General features: G+C 44.0%; 1 protein-coding gene and 1 long non-coding RNA gene across 3 annotated transcripts in view; both read left to right on the top strand.

The window, feature by feature from the left end:
• tcaim (T cell activation inhibitor, mitochondrial) overlaps nt 1-19,200 on the top strand; it is a 173,805-nt gene extending 154,605 nt beyond the window's left edge. The window contains exons 10-11 of one of the 2 annotated variants that reach the window (XR_007037059.1): nt 16,846-17,015; nt 19,015-19,200. Coding sequence is in view for 1 of the 2 variants with exons in the window: in XM_047357356.1 (XP_047213312.1) it covers nt 16,846-16,885 (40 nt within the window). In the remaining variant the exon portion in view is untranslated. Of the gene's footprint in view, nt 1-16,845; nt 17,331-19,014 lie in introns of those variants that run through there. The other variant, XM_047357356.1, reaches the window with a different exon arrangement.
• LOC124863122 lies at nt 12,696-16,630 on the top strand. The gene is made up of 3 exons (XR_007037060.1): nt 12,696-13,032; nt 13,273-16,120; nt 16,203-16,630. It is a non-coding gene; the product is annotated as an uncharacterized LOC124863122 (long non-coding RNA).
• Nucleotides 19,201-20,955: the final 1,755 nt, after the last annotated feature.

Here is a 20,955-nt window from a genome sequence, read left to right as displayed (position 1 = left end):
AACATTGGTCCTTCTGTGGTCGCGAGAGCAAATCCTCACTCTTTCAGTGGTGAGATACAGCTTTTTCAATATCGACGCTAACAGTGCTCGTTCTGTGTTTGCGGGAGCAAGTCCTCACTCTTTCAGTCTTGCGATACAGCTTTTTCAATATTGACGCTAACATTGGTCCTTCTGTGGTTGCGAGATCAAATCCTCACTCTTTCAGTTGTGAGATGCAGCTTCTTCAATATCGACATTAACAGTGCCCGTTCTGTGTTCGCGGGATCAAATGCTCACTCTTTCAGTGTTTCGATACAGCTTTTTCAATATCGACGCTAACACTTGTTCTGGAATTTCTTATCAAAGTGGAGAGAAGTTGACTCACAAGAAGAGAAAATCCGGACTTTGTCTTAATAAGTTTTATTCAAAGGCATTCAGCGTTTGAATGACTCTGTCACCAAGCAAGTCAGTTAAACAGAGCCCCGATCAACATTTACACACAGTATTTATACCAGAACATGACTGTGTTATCTCAACTTCAAAGAGTCTGTGTTTTATGACCCAAACCCTTCTTGAGTTCAAAGGTGACAAGGTTATCTAGGAACAGACCTAACTGCCCTTCCTGACATCATCCTAAATGATGGGTCTTAACCATTAAACTCTCCAGCATTGGAATTTAGAGTCCATCTGCTCTAAAAAACAGAACACTAACAAAACACAGAGGTCAGAGGTGAGAGGTAGATGGAAGGGCACCTGTGGGTGATAAAACACAGACTCAAATGAGAGAGGTGAAGGGAATATCAGAGCACTTTAAAAGAATTTTCCATTACACTCCTTTCTTCTGATTACAAGATAATCACAAAACTAAAAGAAAATTCTACAAAACCATCACCCAAAGCTTATAATCCAAGTAAAACTAATAAAAGAAAAGAATACATAACAAATACATGTGTTATTTCATGGCTTCCTCTAAGATCTACTGTTCTCAAATTACAACCAAAACAAAGCTAAAACAATAAGGATAACAACACTTAAAAAAAACTCCAAATCTCTATATATATACCACTAAAATGCTGAACATCAGTAATAACTCCCCAAACACTTTAGAGTTAGCACATCATTAAAGCATCTCAAGCAACATAAAATCCATCGGTATCCATACCATCTGCCACCTTAAATGCAGAATCATCACAATCATGACAAACAAAAATTAAGTTCACATCCTTATCAACAGGCAACACAGAAAAACGTACCAGTCTCATCACCATTCCCCTAACCATTGGAATAATACAACATGAAAGAAACATCAAAATCAAAAAGAAACATAAAAGAATCACTCCAATCTTTACTAACCAAGATGTCCATCCACCAGTAAAGAACCAAGACCAAGGATTCCAAGAGGAACTCATATTCTCCTTCTGTTGGGTCGTCAGCAAGTCCTCAAACTTATCATGGATACTCGTCATGTTCTTAGACACATCGGGAATAAAAGTGCAACATTGTTCCCCAATTAAATGACAAACGCCACCCCTCTCAGCTAACAGATAATCCAAAGCCATTCTATTTTGCAAACTCATAGTTCTTATAGCCTGCTGCTCCGTAGTTAGAACAGTGAAACCTTCCTCAGATAAAGCAGTAAGATTTTCTAACTCAACTGACAACTCATTAATCCTATGGGCGGCGTTAGCAGCACCATAATTAGGAAAAATTGTACCCAAAATCCCTTTCCAATGTGGGATCCTAGCTCTCTTTTGCCGTTTGAGCATTGTCTTCCTCTCTAATAATGGGCTGAGTGAATCATAAGTCGTGACTGTAGGTAGTAAATGAGCTAGATAACATACTCCAGACCAATTAGCAGGCAGATACAGATATGATCTGTTTCCACACATCCAAACCATGTTCTTAGGACACGAGAACCCATCTCTACTAGGAAAAGTAACAAGAACCCTGGTTAATTTACCTGCCATGCCATACAATTGACTTCCATTCGGTAAGGCTGTAAGATTAAGAGTTAACACAAAAGGATCTGGAGCCAAAGATTCTGAAATAGTATACGGATCAGTTCTGACAGGACAAGGTCCAGATGTATTACTGTGGATCAAGGCACATGAAACTGGTATAATAGTTTTACAACCCACCGTCTTTCCAAGGAAATAAGGTGTGCTTTCCTCCTGAGCAATACAAATATCTGGATCTTTAATTGGATTTCTATTACCCCGAAATCTATAAAGAGTTCCTGTAGAAGCACACGTTAAATTAGTCTCACTAGAAAATTTACTAACATTTCTGCTTTCCCGTACAGTATAATTCCTCACCCAAGGAAAAATGACCTCCACCAACCGGTTATCTGGAAAGAAAGTAGCTAGAGTATAAGCAGTATCAATAGGAACTGGTACCAAAAATGGTTGATCATTAATAGCATGTGGAATCAAACAACAAACATAGCAACTATCATCTCTTATCTTCCTCACAGTTTGATGCATCAGTTGCCACCAGACATGATCATAGTAGTCAGAAAAGTGATGGATCTCTCTTCGAATCAGCTGATGAGTATTATTAGCACAATTCCTCAAATTAGCCTTACATTGTCTTTGCTGTACCTTTTCCCAAATGAACACAAGAGTTATAAAAATACTTGAAATACCAATCATTAGCATCAGAACAGACCATCTTCCATTTAACTGCATCGTGACCTTGAAGTGGAATGTCCTTTCTTCTGGTACAGAAAGCAAACAGTTTTTTCTCAAAGAAAACAAATTATAAACAACTTAAAAAAGAAAAACAAAAATCCTGCTGCCTCTCCTGAGTGGCTTCTGCGCTTCAAGCTGCCCTGTTACCAGTCTGGTACAGGTGGGCGGTCGTTGGAAGCTCCTCTAGGTAGGAGGTTCAGAACCAGGATGCTGCTCGGGTGGTGTTCCAGTGAACACCTTGCAGTGCGTAAAATGGACCCAGGTGTCACGTTCCTGGACCTTTACGGCAGTGTGAGTCACCAGCAGAATTTGAAACGGACCTCTCCACCGCTTGTCTTTCCAGTGACGTCTCCTGGCATCTCTAATCAGCACCCACTGTCCTGGCTGGAACTGGTGCAGAGGTCTGTCAGCTACTGGGGGTAAGGCAGCTTTCACCGTCTGATGGGAGAGAGAGAGGGAACGTGACAGAACCTTACAATATTCCAACATGGAATGTTCAAAATGAGCAGTTGTTAGTGTGCTTAGGTTAGTACTCGGTCTTCCCCCTGTATTTGCAGGTCTCCCAAAAAGGATTTCAAAAGGACTCAAATTAGCTCTGGATCTATTCCTCATTCGCATATACATAAGAACCAGAGGGAGCGCTTTTGGCCAGGACAAACCTGTTTCTTCACAGCATTTAGCCAACTTATTTTTTATTGTTCCATTTTCTCGTTCTACTGCTCCACCTGATTGTGGGTGGTAAGCACAATGTGTCTTCAACTGGAAACCTAGAAGCTTACTAATTTCTTGCAAAGCTTTGTTGACAAAATGTGTCCCGTTATCACTGGAAATCACCTCTGGGACCCCCCAACGGGGAAGAATCTCTGTCAACAAAGACTTCGCTACAGCACTGCTGTCTGCGTGTTTTGTTGGAAACGCTTCAACATACTTAGAAAACATGTCCACGACCACTAAACAATATTTCTTCCCTTCAGCAGGTGTCAACTCAATGAAATCCATCATCAAATGCTGAAATGGGAACCGTGGAGGTGGATGTGCCGCCTGTGATTGTGCAGGAACCCTCGAGGGGTTGTGAGAAGCACAGATCAAACATCTTTTACAATAATTTTCAGCTACCACTGAAAACCCATTTGTATACCAGTATTTTTTAACCATATCCAGCATTCCCCCTTTGGACACATGATCCAATCCATGCGTCCATTTAGCAAACCAGGGAAAAAAATGTTTAGGCAGGCATGGTCTACCATCAGAAACATGCCAGCCAGAACTGCTGTTAAAGATACACCCAGCTCTTCGCCATTTTTCTTTTTCCTGTGAAGTAGCAAAAGATTGCATTTCAGGAACAGTGACACCTTGCGGATCAGTCAGAGAAAGAAAAGATTCATCTGAGGAGAAAGGCCTCAAAGCTGCGGTTTTTGCTGCCGAGTCCGCGGCTGCATTACCCCTAGAAACAAAATCAGACTGTCCTGTGTGCGCAGCACACTTAACCACAGCCAAACGTGCGGGTAACATAATAGCATCCAAAAGATCAGACACTTGTCTAGCATTCAAGATAGGTTTTCCATCTGATTTCAAAAAGGAGCGATGTCTCCACAAGGCCCCGAAATCATGCACCACTCCGAAACAATATCTTGAGTCTGTGTAAATAGTCACAGTCTTTCCTTCTGCCAACTTGCAAGCTTCAGTCAAAGCAATTAATTCAGCTGTTTGAGCTGAGTAATGCGCTGGCAAAGGACCTGAGCGCAAAACAGCTGAGTCAGAGCACACTGCAAATCCTACTTGGTTCAGACCCACTGCAGAACGGGAGGAAGACCCATCTACATACAAGATAAGATCAGGGTTAGTCAAAGGGGTGTCTTGCAAGTCAGGACGAGGGGTACAAACAACATTTCAGACAGCTGCGCAGTCATGACTTTCACCATCCTCCTCAGTAGGCAGTAGTGTGGCTGGATTTAAAGTGTTACAACATTTAATTGTAATGTTGGGCATGTCCAGTAATATTGAAGAATACCTCAACCACCTTGCTGCTGATAGATGAGACGTCTTTTGTTCCAGGAGGATGATGGAAACAGAATGTGGAACAAAAACTGTCAATGGATTATATCCAACAACGTCACGTGATGCCAACATGGCTTTCTCAGCTGCAGCAACAGCTCGCAAACAACCAGGCAGCCCAGCTGCAACTGGATCAAGCTTATTGGAATAATAAGCCACAGGTCGCAATTTATCACCATGAGATTGCAACAACACAGATGACATGAAACCAGATTTTTCATCCACCATTTGAATAAATGGCTTGTCAGAGTTTGGTAAAGCCAATGCAGGCGCAGAAGACAGGGCTGTTTTTAAATCAATGAAAGCCAGTTCTGCCTCATCTGTCCATTTAATTTTGTCTGCAGCTGCCAAGCTCCGCCCATATATTAAACTGGCCAAAGGCGCTTCCAGCTCAGAGTAATTCAGAATGTGAGCTCTGCAATAACCTGTCATACCCAAAAATGACATCATTTGTTTCTTGGTGACAGGTTTTGGGATTTTCAGAACAGCTTTAATGCGCTGAGGGGACAGTTTTCTGCTTTTATGTGAGAGAACATGACCAAGAAATGTCACTTCTTCCTGTACAAACTGCATTTTAGATTTTGAAACTTTGTGACCCTTCTTATGAAGATGTTGAAGCAGTTTCAAGGTGTCTTTCCTACACTGATCCGCTGATCCTGCTGATAATAATAAATCATCAACATACTGTGTAAGGACAGTTCCAGGAGACAGAGTCAAATCAGCCAAAGAGTCCTTCAGAGCTGTGTTAAAAATAGTTGGACTCTCTGTGTAGCCCTGACAAAGACGAGTAAAACAATATGGCTTCCCATCAAACTCAAAAGCAAACCAATACTGACTGTCCTTGTGTACAGGGACAGAAAAAAACGCATTTGCCAGGTCTATCACTGAAAAATATTTAGCTTCTGGTGGAATCTGTGACAGAATCGTAGAAGGGTTCGGAACTGATGGTGCACGGGCCACAACAGACTGGTTAACAGCCTGAAGGTCCATGACAAATCTCCATTCGTCAGGCTCTCCAGGGGGCCTAATGTTTTTCACAGGGAACAACGGTGTTCTCACAGGTGAATTTGGACAGGGTACAATTACCCCAGCTTTAAGGAGGGAATCAAAAACAGGACGAATTCCCTCCAAAGCTTCCTTCTTCAATAAGTATTGTTTCTGACATGGCCTGTAGTTTGATTTAGGAGTAACAACAACTGGCTCACAATCTGTAATAAGACCAACATCATATTTGTGAGCAGCCCACAATGAATCAGGCAGCTCTTCAAGATCTGCATCCGCAGAAGAAGCAGTAGCTAAAAACAGATGTGAATGTGAAATCAGTTGCACTGTACGATTACAGGAAACAACAGTGGGACAATGTCTTTTAAAAGCCTTTTGAGAAGGAGACACAAACACATATGGGACATCTGTCTCCCTCCAATCCGTGGCAAGGAGACAACGTCTAACAAAAAACCCCACATCCTTCCATTCCATATTTTCAGACTTGGCCAATGATACATGCGGCACCGAACCAGAAACTTGAAAAAAATGCAGCTGTTCAGAGGTCAAAGTCACAGATAAAGCTGCTGTGTGATCATTCCAGTACATGTCAGAGAGGTGCACTCTCTCATTTGTAATTTTGTACCAACTGTCCTCATAATCAAAATCAGGTCCTTCGGATACATGCGAAGTACAATGCAGATCATCTGCACTCATTATCTCACTATCAGGTGTCACAGCATTTACTGCCAATGTGACAAAATGTTGAGGTACAGGACCAACTGGAAGCTTCCACTGATATGCATATAAAGGTTGCTCTGGGGCCCAATGTACTGCAGTGTAGTCATAGTCAAAGTCCTTCTGAGTGTGAACTGTCAGTCCATCAGGGTTTGAAATAATAGCAATATTTATTCTGCACATCAAATCTCTACCCATCAAATTTAAGGGACACAAAGGAGACACCAAAAAAGAATGTTTTAACTGCACTCCCTGTGGAGTGGAACACTTTAGAGGAACCGAAAAACTTTCCCTAACTGTTTCACCTGAAGCAGAGACAGAATGAACATATCGACCACTCAGTTTTGGCTGCTCTTTGATACATTTAGCTGATAAAACAGAGTGTGTCGCTCCTGAATCTACAACAAAATAAATTTCTTCATCCATCACCATCATAGAAAACATAGGCATTCTTTTAAAAGCAGGGTTCTGTGTATAGAGATACATGCCTGGTAAAACTACGGAGGCACCTTCTAAGTGTAATATGGCCTCTGTAAGCAACCTATGTGAATCAGTATCATCATGCAACTGTGTGTGTGTTTGTGAAACCTCACGCTCCTTAAGAGACCCCTCCTCAATGCAAGTGACAGCCAGATCCAGGGTCCCGTCCTCCCCCCGTCAGTTACCGGTGTCCGGCTGCTGCAGTTTCTCTGGACATTCATTCCTCCAGTGTCCCAACTTTCCACATTTATGGCAAGCATCGGAGCGGGACCACTGTCCCCTTCCCCGACCTCTGCCCCGGCGTCCCCGGCCTCGTCCTCGAGGAAAAGAACCACGTTGATTTGTACTGCAGTACAGGGTCAAGGCAGCGTTATGCAAATCAGTCTCTCTTTTGTCCGCTTTTTTCTTCTTCCTGTCGTTGATAACATCATCGCTGTGTAAAGCATGTCTTTTCAGCTCCTCAAAACGCACCCCATGTCTCCAACCAACATAAAGAGTCTTAGTTTGTGCTGCGATCTCAGGGAGAAGTCCTTCCATAATATATCCACACAGCATCTTTTCCCAGGGGCCCAAAACAGTAAAGTCAGCGGGGCGTTCCATACCTGAATGTTTATTGAACGCTTCTTCCATCCGGTAAAGAAAATCAGCAACAGTCTCATCAGGACGTTGTTTAACTTGTTGTAGCACTGCACAATCACTCCTCTGTGGAAATTTTGTGATCAAGTCAGTGCACAAATGTTCTATGGCATTATACCATGGTCCATTATGATGATTTAAATCACCATTTTCACCTCCAGTTGTCTCTCCAAGGCGCACTGCAGGATCTGGCAATCTCAGACCAACCAAATCTCCAGGTTTGATTTTTGCTGCAAGGAGCCAGCGAATTTCTGTGCCGGTAGGTCTCATTTCATGGCATAAAGCTTTAAATTCCGTAGCAAACTTTCTTCCGTCTCCTACGGGATCCGGAAGTAACGCGGCACTGGCTTGGATGTCTGCTGCAGTCCACAGTCGAAACACCAACTGAGGCTAATTTGTTCCGGCTACTTCCAACATAGGGCATTGATACTCTTCTTCCTCTTTTTTATCTTCTCCTCGTTGTCTTCCACTTCGTAGCCATGTAAACTCAGGAAAGCTAACAGGAGAGGAGAGGAAAGGTATTTTGTGGTCCTTTGATGAACCCGGTCGCTGCTCATCTGTAGGCTGGTGCATAATCACACCTTCCACTCTGCTGGGGCCGCTGTGCTGAGTGAGATCAGCCTGCACTGCAGGTGGATGTGTGGGTTGACTCACGGGCTGATACTGAAGCGGACTGGCGAGTTGTCCTGGCTGACTTGCGGGCAGATTTGCTGGTTGGCCCGCTGCTGGTTGGCCCGCTGCTGGAGGAGGACGGGAGTCTAGATCGAGGTCTGCCATCTGGAGGGCCCGCAACTCCGTCTGTAAAGATGGATATAGACAGGAGGGTGAAGCATCACTAGGTCTATATGGAGGTGGAAACGTGGGATCATCAACGGCACGACCAGCATTGTCATACCTGTTTCCCACGTCCCCGGACAAATCTTTTCCCCCTGCCATCTGTTTCAATTCGGATTTTCTTTCCCTACGTATAGCCTCCGTAATCCATTCATCCCAACATTTTACCCATTTTTCTCTCTGATCTAAATCTTGTTTTTTAATCCTTTTTTTATTTTTTATTTTCTCCCAATCACCATCCATCAACTGTTTTATTTTATTCAACTGATTTACACTCAAACTTCCACCTTGTGGAAAACCAAACTTGTCCTCCCAAATTAAAGCACATGTAACACAATCATCTCCCCCTTTTTCTTTCATTATTTTATAAATTGCAGAGTCTGGAGAAGGAGACACCCCTGATGCCTTTGAGGTTCCGGAACCCATTTTGTTCTTTTTACCTGTTCAGCGGCACGTCTGCCGACTGGCTTTTCTCCTTTATAAGGTGTAGAAAATTGCAAAAAACCACCCGCAAAACCCTTTGTTCTGCTTTTTTTTTTTTTTTATCGTTTCCAATAACAACCTCCCTGTATACCTCTACAGGGTGATGTGGCACTCAGCTGATGTCCTCCCTCTCGCAACTCCAGAACCTAATCAATTAATTAGGAGATGATGGTTAATGTGTAAAAAAACAAAAACATTATATCATACAGAGCAACTTCTCACCCAGATATATTTGTAGACAATTAGTTCGGATCCAATCGACCAGAAGCCGCAGGCGGACACCCGGACTCCACTACCGTAATATGGAGGTGGACTGAGGACAACGTCTCAGGCTGGCCAGGCGTCCGTGTCCCCCCTGCGGTCTCCTCTGGCACGTTAGATCCTGTTCGTGACGCCAAAATTGTTCTGGAATTTCTTATCAAAGTGGAGAGAAGTTGACTCACAAGAAGAGAAAATCCGGACTTTGTCTTAATAAGTTTTATTCAAAGGCATTCAGCGTTTGAATGACTCTGTCACCAAGCAAGTCAGTTAAACAGAGCCCCGATCAACATTTACACACAGTATTTATACCAGAACATGACTGTGTTATCTCAACTTCAAAGAGTCTGTGTTTTATGACCCAAACCCTTCTTGAGTTCAAAGGTGACAAGGTTATCTAGGAACAGACCTAACTGCCCTTCCTGACATCATCCTAAATGATGGGTCTTAACCATTAAACTCTCCAGCATTGGAATTTAGAGTCCATCTGCTCTAAAAAACAGAACACTAACAAAACACAGAGGTCAGAGGTGAGAGGTAGATGGAAGGGCACCTGTGGGTGATAAAACACAGACTCAAATGAGAGAGGTGAAGGGAATATCAGAGCACTTTAAAAGAATTTTCCATTACACACTGCTCGTTCTGTGTTTGCGGGAGCAAGTCCTCACTCTTTCAGTCTTGCGATACAGCTTTTTCAATATTGACGCTAACATTGGTCCTTCTGTGGTTGCGAGATCAAATCCTCACTCTTTCAGTTGTGAGATGCAGCTTCTTCAATATCGACATTAACAGTGCCCGTTCTGTGTTCGCGGGATCAAATGCTCACTCTTTCAGTGTTTCGATACAGCTTTTTCAATATCAACGCTAACACTGCTCCTTCTGTGTTCGCGGGAGCAAATCCTCAATCTTTCAGTCTTGTAATAGAGCTTTTTCAATATCTACGCTAACAGTGCTCTTTCTGTGTTCGTGGGAGCAAATCCTCTCTCTTTCAGTCTTGCGATACAGCTTTTTCAATATCAATGCTAACAGTGCTCACTCTGTGTTCACGGGAGCAAATCCTCACTCTTTCAGTCTTGTGATACAGCTTTTTCAATATCGACGCTAACAGTGCATTATTTGTTCGCGGGAGCAAGTCCTCACTCTTTCAGTCTTGCGATACAGCTTTTTCAATATTGACGCTAACATTGGTCCTTCTGTGGTTGCGAGATCAAATCCTCACTCTTTCAGTTGTGAGATGCAGCTTCTTCAATATTGACATTAACAGTGCCCGTTCTGTGTTCGCGGGAGCAAATGCTCACTCTTTCAGTGTTTCGATACAGCTTTTTCAATATCGACGCTAACACTGCTCCTTCTGTGTTCGCTGGAGCAAATGCTCACTCTTTCAGTGTTTCGATACAGCTTTTTCAATATCGACGCTAACACTGCTCCTTCTGTGTTCGCGGGAGCAAATCCTCAATCTTTCAGTGTTGTAATACAGCTTTTTCAATATCGACGCTAACACTGCTCCTTCTTTGATCGCGGGAGCAAATGCTCACTCTTTCAGTGTTTCGATACAGCTTTTTCAATATCGACGATAACACTGCTCCTTCTGTGTTCGCGGGAGCAAATCCTCAATCTTTCAGTCTTGTAATACAGCTTTTTCAATATCTACGCTAACAGTGCTCTTTCTGTGTTCGTGGGAGCAAATCCTCTCTCTTTCAGTCTTGCGATACAGCTTTTTCAATATCAATGCTAACAGTGCTCATTCTGTGTTCACGGGAGCAAATCCTCACTCTTTCAGTCTTGCGATACAGCTTTTTCAATATCGACGCCAACAGTGCGTTATTTGTTCGCGGGAGCAAGTCCTCACTCTTTCAGTCTTGCGATACAGCTTTTTCAATATTGACGCTAACAGTGCCCGTTCTGTGTTCGCGGGAGCAAATGCTCAATCTTTCAGTCTTGTAATACAGCTTTTTCAATATCTACGCTAACAGTGCTCTTTCTGTGTTCGTGGGAGTAAATCCTCACTCTTTCAGTCTTACGATACAGCTTTTTCAATATCGACGCTAACATTGCGTTCTGTGTTCACGGGAGCAAATAGTCATTCAGTCTTGCTATTCAGCTTTTTCAATATCGACTCTAACAGTGCTCGTTCTGTGTTCGCGGGAGCAAATCCTAAATATTTCAGTGGTGAGATACAGCTTTTTCAATATCGACGCTAACATTGGTCCTTCTGTGGTCGCGAGAGCAAATCCTCACTCTTTCAGTGGTGAGATACAGCTTTTTCAATATCGACGCCAACAGTGCTCGTTCTGTGTTTGCGGGAGCAAGTCCTCACTCTTTCAGTCTTGCGATACAGCTTTTTCAATATTGACGCTAACATTGGTCCTTCTGTGGTTGCGAGATCAAATCCTCACTCTTTCAGTTGTGAGATGCAGCTTCTTCAATATCAACATTAACAGTGCCCGTTCTGTGTTCGCGGGAGCAAATGCTCACTCTTTCAGTGTTTCGATACAGCTTTTTCAATATCGACGCTAACACTGCTCCTTCTGTGTTCGCGGGAGCAAATCCTCAATCTTTCAGTCTTGTAATAGAGCTTTTTCAATATCTACGCTAACAGTGCTCTTTCTGTGTTCGTGGGAGCAAATCCTCACTCTTTCAGTCTTGTGATACAGCTTTTTCAATATCGACGCTAACAGTGCGTTCTGTGTTTACTTTCTGTGTTTACTTTGTCAGAAACTCCAGAAGACTCAGGTGGAGGCCTCAACAATCTCCTGGATCAAAGACTACCTGTTGTGAGACTGAAGGGTTGTGAGTCTAACCAGGTACTCAGCAGCACAGGAGCACCACAGGGGACGGTACTCTCACCATTCCTCTTCACTCTGTACACCTCAGACTTCCAGTACAAGACAGACTCCTGCCATCTGCAGACATACTCAGATGATTCTGCAGTCGTGAGGTGGATCAGAGATGGACAAGAAGATGAGTACAAGAAGGCGGTGGGCCACTTTGTGGCATGGTGTGGAAACAATCATCTCATTTTGAACGTGAATCAAACAAAGGAGATGATTGTAGATTTTAAGAGAAACAGGAATAAGTCAAAAACTATTTCCATCATGGGAGAAGAAGTGGAGGTGGTGGAGGAATATAAATACATCGGTGTTCACCTGGACAACAGACTAGAGTGGAGATGTAACTGTGAAGCCTTCTACAAGAAAGAACTGAGCAGACTGTATTTCTTGAGGAAGCTTAGGTCCTTCGGTGTTTACAGCAAGATGCTGCATATCTTCTATAAGTCTGTTGTGGAGAGTGTGATCTCTTCTGCCATCATCTGCTGGGGAAGCAGCATCAGAACCAGGGACTTGAAAAAGCTCAATAAGCTGATAAAGAAGGCTGGCTCTGTTCTGGGGACTCTTCTAGAACCTCTGGAGATCATTGTGGAAAGACAGATTCTTCATAAAATGAAGAACATTATGGAGAACCCTGAGCATCCTCTTCATGAGACTGTTGAACAACAACAGTGTCTTCAGTCAGAGGCTTCTTCAGATCTGCTGTAAGACAGAAGCTACAGGAGATCCTTCCTGCCAACAGCCATCGGCATCTACAACGGCTCTCAAGAAACCTGCAGAATATGAGCTACAACAACATTTAATTTCCCTTTGGGATTAATAAAGTATTTTTGAAATGAATTGAACTGATTTGAAACCATTAAATCGTTGTAGTTGGGCTTATTGTGGATATGACCACTATAGCAAGCTAGCATTAGGTAGCGTTAGCTTACCCTCACACATTCTCTAGCTGGTACCACTCCATGGCTTCCCTCCCTCTCCTGTACTGATCCAGAGTGCTTCGTCTTGCAGCCCGCAGCATCTCGGGCTCTTCTTTCACTCTGAGTCTGACAACAGCTAAAGACCAAGCAGTATGTCTTCCTTTGTTGTTGTGTTTCTTTAGCTACAAATTACATTACATTACTTTTTTGTACTGTGGGGCCGCTTCGCTTTTGACAATCCCACCCACATTGAGATGGTATCAGTTGTAATGGAAAACCAACCAAACTGTGCAGAGTAGAACTGACCCGAGATTAACCTCACTGAGTAAGTACTAATGAAAAAGGGGCATTAGATGTCGTTTAGTCATTTCTGTGTTGGTTTCCTCTCAGGTGGAGCGTCAACGTGCCCTGCAGCAGAGTCTGGAACAGCAAGACCTTCTTGGGTCTGCAGCAGTTGGTGTGCCTGGAACATGCATCACACAAATACGAGGACCTATTCCTGGTGGATCATTTAGACCACCACCATTCGCCAGTGAGGACAGTGTGTCCCAGGTACCTTTTGCAGCTCTGAGCCTGGACTGGACTTTCTTCAGTCCTCTTCAGCCTCCAGACCTCCACATAAAGTCCAGGGGCCTGCAGGAGGACCCTTACCTCCTCAGACAAGCCTCCATCAAGGCTTCACAGGAGGATCCCTGCACCCCAGAGCTTCTCCCACTGCGAGGGTACTTCCTGCAGTTGCTGCAGAGCGAGGTAAGGATGTGGCTGCACGCACCCTCCAGTCCAGACTAAGGCTGCTGGGACAAGTGCATCCAACAGGGATCAGTCCTCATCTCTTTGGACACGATTCCTCCTCATCCTCGCCATTGACCCCACTGCCCTCCTCTGGAGGCCCTGACTCCCTCATCAACCTCAGCTTTAACATCATCCCTGATAACCAACCAAAGAAGAATAGCAGAAGAAGCAACACAGCTGAAGAAGCAGGAGCTAGAACACCTCTGTCACCACACTCTGACATCACTGCCCCACCTACTCCGGCTGTCTCAGACAAGTCTTCCTCCACACCCACCCACCAATCAGATGTCCCCCTCTCTGGCCTGGCTTTGTCCCCTGACTTAGAGAGGCAGCTACCAGCAAGCTCAACATTCCAGCAGAGAGGCAACATCTTGGGCATGGAGGGCCAGATAGACCACCTATCTGTAAATTGCCTGGAGGTCAAGGTCAGTAATTTTAGTTCTACTGTTGCTCTGCTCCACTGTTTCTATATCAGGATTGTATATCAGTAGTACCATAAGTGGTATTACTCAGGAGTAATAATAATAATATACTTTTCATCTGCCCAAGTTTGGTGACACGTGAAGGCAGAAGCCTTGGCGTGCTAATTCCATGCGGCTTAATCTGGCTTTAGGGACATGGAATGTCCCTTTTCTGGCAGGTGAGGAGCCAGAGCTGTTGTATGACCAGTAGCCGGTAAAAATATTTGGACTGACCCCTACACACAGCTTGGGGTGTGGAACACAACTGCTGGATAGGGGCTGGACTCTCTTCTACTCCAGAGTTGCCCAGGGAGAGAGGCGCGGGTAGGGGGTGGAGATACTCACAAGGCCTCAGCTTAGTGGTTTGATTGATTACGTTTTCTCCACAGTGAATGAGAGGGTCAACTATTTGCGGCGCCGGGTTCCAAGGTGGATGTTTCTGACTGTTGTCTGTGCTTATACACCAAACAGCAGTTCAGGTGACCTGGCCTTCTTGGAGTCTCTGGATGGTGTCCTGGAAGGGGTGCCATCTAGTGATTCAGTGGTGCTCCAGGGGGATTTCAGTGCCAATATAGAGAGCGACGGCGTCATCTTGGAGGTGTGTGATCAGGAAGAATGGCCTCCCCGATCTGAACCCTAGTTTTGTTGTTTTACTTTTGTGCAAGGCATGGAATGTCCATAACAAACACCATGTTTGAGCACAAAGTATACCTGGTACCAGACCAGCCTGGGCCAAAGGCTGATCGATTTTAATCCTGGACACTTGGGTGAAGACACAGGTGGAGCTGTCAACCAGTGACCACCTGGTAGTGTGTTGGATCCGGTGGCAGGAGACACTGTTGGACAGACCCAGCAAACCCAAACAAGTGGTGAGAGTGAGTTGAGAACATCTGGCAGAGGAACCTGTCTGAGTGAACTTCAATTCACTCCTCTGGGAGAATTTCTCTCCTGTCATGAGGGAGGTTCAGGGACCCTCAATGTGGATTTGGCTTTCCGGAACTGTGCAGTGGCAAACAGAGGACCCACTGGTGGACACCAGTGGTGATGGAAGCTGCCAGGCTGAAGAACGCCTTAAGGGCTTGGTTTTCCTTGGGGACCCCTGAAACAACTGACAGGTACCGGGTGGCCAGAGGGACCACCCGGTACACAAAGAGTGTTGGGGCGGGTTGCTGCGGGAGTATGGGTTGCCTGGATGGCCTTTTAAGAGCTATCCAATCCCTGTATTCCCAAAGCAAGAGTCGTATCAGGAAGTTGGGACTGTTCACAGTGTACGTTGGACTCCACCAGGCGTGCCCTTTGTCACTGATACTGTTTGTGGTGTACAGGATCTCAACCCTAACCCATGATTTGGTTCTGTTGGCTTCTTCAGGCAATGACCTGCAGTGTGCACTGGAACGGCTTTTTGTTGACTTTGAAATGGATGAGAGTCAGGCCCTTTTAAGTCTGAGGCCATGGTTCTCGACTGGAAAAAGGCGGATTGCCCCCTCTTATTTGGGGGTCAGTCTCTGCCTCAAGCAGAGAAGTTGGGTATCTTGGTCTCTTGTTCATGAGTGATAGTACGATGAAGCGGGACCTCTGACAGATTAATTGTTCCTGTTTACTCTCTGCTTTCTGTGTCAGCAATGTGCTAAGGTGTGTCGGTGATGTGTTAACAATGTGCCAATACCAAGTAGTACCACAGTGATCTATCAGTCTTACAACAGCCTGTTTAATGTTCCCTTCTGCCGGAGGAGCAAATGGAGGCACAGGCCTGTCGGAGAAATCCTGTGAAGATGGAGGAGGGTGGGTGTGATAACTTCTCCCCCCCTGTCTCTCAGGGGGGAGATGGAGGGAAAGGGCTGCTCAGACACCTGTTGAGGGACAAGACTTCACCTGTAACGATGCCATCCCCTACCAGACATACCCAACCTACTGCACACCGCCAGCTGTTCAATGACAGTGTGTGGTCCATAGAGAAGGATGGATCTGGTTTCCATTTCAACACAGTGAGCAATCAGCAGATTAATTACAAGAACTCTTCTGAATGGTGTATGTGTTGCTCAGGTTTTCTGTTTCTGTTTGCGTCAGGTGGCGCTGACAGATGGTCCTGGTCCAAAGAAAATTCAGTGCAGTAAGAGACCAAATCGTCCTGACAAAGACAGAGCTCCACCTAAGTCCAAGAGGAGGAAGAGGGAGGAGAAGAGCATGCACTGCTTCCCTGACCCACTGATGTCCCAGCTGAGACAGCTCATAAAGCTCACATTTTGATTAAACATGTCTACATTCACATGCACTCTGGTCCTCGATCTGTCCTCCCCTTAGCTGTCGCTGCCACTCATGGAGCCCATCCTGCGGGTGAATCTAAGCCTTTTACCACCGTACGGCAACTCTGTTGGATGGGTGCGAAAACTTGTTATCACTCATTTAAAAACTTTGTGCTAAGTGCAGCTGCACTCTGCTCTGTATCATGCTCTGGTATGCAGTCCTCCCTGTGTGTGGGATTTCACACACCCTGTCTGAACTGTCTGTTGAACTGTGTTTGAACCAGCATATAAATAAAGAGATAGGGTGTCAAAACTTTGTAGTCTGCACTGCAAAGTGAGCTACCCTTGCTGCAAGTAAAACTGACTCTGTGTCGTTCTTGCCTCTGAGTTGCCTTAATAATACCTTACATTAACTTGGTCCTTCGAGCCGGAGAGATTCAATAAACTTATTTTGTTTGCTTTAACAGTGACTCTGGGATCTGTGGGGGAAGCCTGATGTCCAGTTGAAGCACTGCTGCACAGCCTCCATTAGCCTGAGTGGCTGAAAGTCCTGGTGTGTGAATTCACACCTGGCCGGTGGGTTACTGCCTTCCTCGGCACGGGGTGACTCTCACAGGATCCAGAAGTTAACTCTGAGGTGAGACAGTTTTAAAATACAATACATAAGCTAAGAAAAAGTCGTTGGTAGTATGTCGCCGTTAAGGACACTGCATTGGGAAGGTATTATTCCGCCGGAAGGGAATAGCGATAAATTATGTAGGATCCCGCCGTGAAGGGGATCAAACAAAACAACTGAGGATTATTCTTCTGTGAGGGAATAGAATAAGCGCTGTAAAGTAAAAGAACGGAATAAATTGAGCTCATAAAATACACCAAGTTAACTTAGAAAAAATTACAAAGTACTTAAAATAATAACTGTGTGAGTGTGTTGTGTGTATATGGAGGACTAAGCATTTTAACAGAATCATAGCAAGATTCTGCAGGTCCTGTGTTTTCTTTTGCCCAGATTAAAACTACGTACTGGTGACTTTGGGGATTCAGGTCGGATTTCATTCCGGAAAATTAACACCGCTGCGAACTAGTCGCTGTAGAAGGGCGTGTTAATGTCCTCTCCATAAGTCTCATGCCAGTGAACGTTTATCTGGGACATTCATAGCATGTGAACTAAAACAAAACATAATGGGGAAAGAACAAAGAAAACAGAAAAATAATTTGGAGGGAGATGCAAAATTTATGGAGAATTATGTGGAAGGAGCAGGCATGATCTGCCATAGGTGGAATAAAAAACATGGTTTTTTGGGCAAATTAGATACAAAGGATGTCCTAAAATTACAAGGGGATTTAAAATTGTTTAAAATTTAAAAAGAAATAATGAAATCCAAAAAGACACAAAAGAAAGAACAAAGGAAGGTTGAATATAAACTCTCAGAAAAATGGTTGGAACAGAGCAAGCTGAGAGACATACAGAGGCAGGATAAGAGGGAGAAGCGAAAAGAAAAGTTAACAGCCGCAGTTTTGGTGCGGCCAGAGGAGGAGACTACAGCTGCCTTCAGACAGCAAAGGCGGCAGCCTCCAGAAGCGCAGCCGCCTGCTAGACAGGTAGTAGCACAGCGGGAGGAAGAAAAAGAAGGCGCAGCAGCAGTAGCCCCTCAAACCCCGAGAGAAAGCCAGATAAATCAAGCAACCCTTTTAAAACAGAAGAACAGAGCTCCTCGTCTCCTAATTTCTGGGGGAGCACAGGCGTACGAACTAGGAGTAAAAATAAGAAAACTACTACTGACCTTAGCTTATTCACAAATGAAGCCTTAAAGGCTCGTGAACAGAAATTTCCTCCATCTGGAAAAAATATAGAGGAAGACACATTTCCTCTTGTTGAAGTAGCATATCCAAACATAGGTAACGCTAATAATCCACAGCCACAAACCATTCTAGTGTATGGGCCATGGACACAGGAAGACAGAACTGCCGCTTTAAAAGGTATTCCACCCATAAAGGAAGGTGTACAGGAGTTTTTAGCAGCCATCACAGAACTCAGAGGAAGTTTCCATCTTAATGGCAGAGAAATGCACCAGTGTCTTTTTCAGCTGTTTGGTCATCGCTGGTGTAGAGTAGCCGTAGATTTCACTGGAAATGATGCCCAGGGAAATTCAATGGTGCACAATTCAGCTGGTTTAAGAGATGCCTTACGCATCATTTATGACAGGATCAGAACACAATACGCACAAACAGCAGATTACGGCAAAATTTCACAATGTAAACAGAAGGATGAGGAAGACCCACAAGATTGTTTTGGATAGAATGAGACGCGTTTTCAGAGCAAACTCTGCTATACCATACAATGAGGTAGAGGACGGGGCATATGAACAGCAGCTGAAGAGAGCGTTTTTGCAGGGATTAAAACCTGAGCTCAGACGGTACATAGATAAACATTGGGTTCATCAGGATACAGGTACTGTCACTGTTAGGGGTTTGAAAACTTTTGCATTGTTTATCACTCATGTCTGCTCTAAGTGTCTTTCCCTCCTTACATGTCACAGAAAGGGAGATGGGGAGAGGAATGAGTTATACTTTTATCAGCAACATCTAGGGACTGGTACCGAGTCCTCACTCACTCCCTCTCTCTGTTTAAAATCAAGACACATGAACCCTAACCTTTCTGACCCCCCTGGGGGAAGCCTGATGTCCAGTTGAAGCACTGCTGCACAGCCTCCATTAGCCTGAGTGGCTGAAAGTCCTGGTGTGTGAATTCACACCTGGACGGTGGGTTACTGCCTTCCTCGGCACGGGGTGACTCTCACAGGATCCAGAGAGTCACCTAGAAGTCAACTCCGAGGTGAGATAGCTTTAAAATACAGTACATGAGATAAGAGTAAGCGCTATAGAAATAAAAGAAGAAAAGTACTTAAATGTCGTTGGTAGTGTGTCGCCGGTAAGGACACTGCATCGGATAGGTTTTATTTCGCCGGAAAGAAATAGCGATAAATTTAGGTAGGATCTTGCCGCAAGGAGATCAGAAATGACTAGTTGGTTCCACCGTAAGTGAACTGGATAATTTGGTTGGTAATATTTTGCCGCAAGGAAATGAAATTAAATGTTGAATAATAAGGGAGCTCATAAACTAAGCTAGGTCGACCATACAAATTGCTGAAGGGACATAAATATGTTAAAATACTAACTGTGTGAGTCTTGTTGTGTGTGTTTGGAGGACTGAGCATTTTTGGAAGAATCATAGCAAGATTCTGTTGGTCCTGTGTTTTCTTTTGCCCAGATTAAAAATACCATTTATCCGGGACATTCATACTCTACAAATATATTTGGGTGAGAAGTTGCTCTGTATTATTATTATTATTTTTTTTTATTACACATTAACCATCATCTCCTAAAAAATGAAAGGAAAAGGTGGGGATGATTGTGTTAAATGTGCTTTAATTTGGGAAGATAAGTTTGGTTTTTCACAGAGTGGAAGTTTGAGTGTAAATAAGTTAAATAGTTTAAATAGTTTCAAGTAAAACAGTTGATGGATGGAGATGAAGAAAATAAAAAACATTAGAAAAAGATTAAAATACACAGAGTGCATCAATTAAGGTGGTAAAGAGTTAAAACTCTCCTGCAGGAAGTTTCGTTTGTCTTAAATATTGCGATCAGTCGGAAAAGAAAGGAGTATAGTGAATGTTATGGTGGACAACTGACTGACTGATAATATTTCTGTGTGCAAAATCTGAACTATACTAAACTTTTTCATCTGCCTCTCTCACACACACATACACACATGTATGGGATTTGAGTGCAACATCTGCGTTTTTGAGTCTGGACTTTAGAAACCTGCCCTTCCCATGGCTACTCGACCAGAGACGCTTCTTCAGCATGGCCTGAAAGAGAGGGAGCCTGCCTGTCTGCCTGCTGCTGCAAATCACAGTGTGAGTTTCCACCAGAACGAAACTCAGAAGAAGTCTGGCCCCAAACCCACTGAGATGGACAACGATCCATGCTGCTGCAGAGCCAGAAGAGCAAAGCACTGGATTTATATTGAAAGCACATCTTATGCGGGCAGAAGAGAAACAGGCCGGAGCAAAGTTCTTTCTCCCTCCTGGAGAAGTTAAAGTGGACAAAGAAGGATTGAATGTCTCACCAACAGACCTGGGAAGGGCCTGGGTTGTTTTTGGACTGATAGAGGAATGTGTGCCATGACAGTCTGACTCTGGAGCGATTAAGAAACTGTTGGAGGTAACGTAAAAAAACACACACACATTTGCATAAATCTTTTCCTATTTTCTGCAACGAAGAATGCTTATTAACCGCTGCTCATGTGATACGCTTGCTTAACGTTGACAGATATAGCGGCTTAAAATATTATTTTAGGGTTAGAAAAGTATCTTTAAAAGGGTGATAACTTAGCTCAATTGATACTTTCCAGTTAATTCTTTTAGAGAAGCAAGTTCTCTTTCGTTGTGGAATATTCAGGGTAAATTATTCTAGTTGTTAAAAGTTATTAAAATGCAGAGGAAGTTACAACATCTCCAAAACTGCAGTAACCATGGGTTTCTATGTCATTCTCAAGACAGATCTCATGAAGGAGC

This window comes from Girardinichthys multiradiatus, chromosome 3 (assembly GCF_021462225.1).
Source record: "Girardinichthys multiradiatus isolate DD_20200921_A chromosome 3, DD_fGirMul_XY1, whole genome shotgun sequence".
Classification (NCBI taxonomy): domain Eukaryota; kingdom Metazoa; phylum Chordata; class Actinopteri; order Cyprinodontiformes; family Goodeidae; genus Girardinichthys; species Girardinichthys multiradiatus.
Note: the sequence above shows the minus strand (reverse complement) of the source record. Positions and strands in the feature narration are given on the sequence as shown.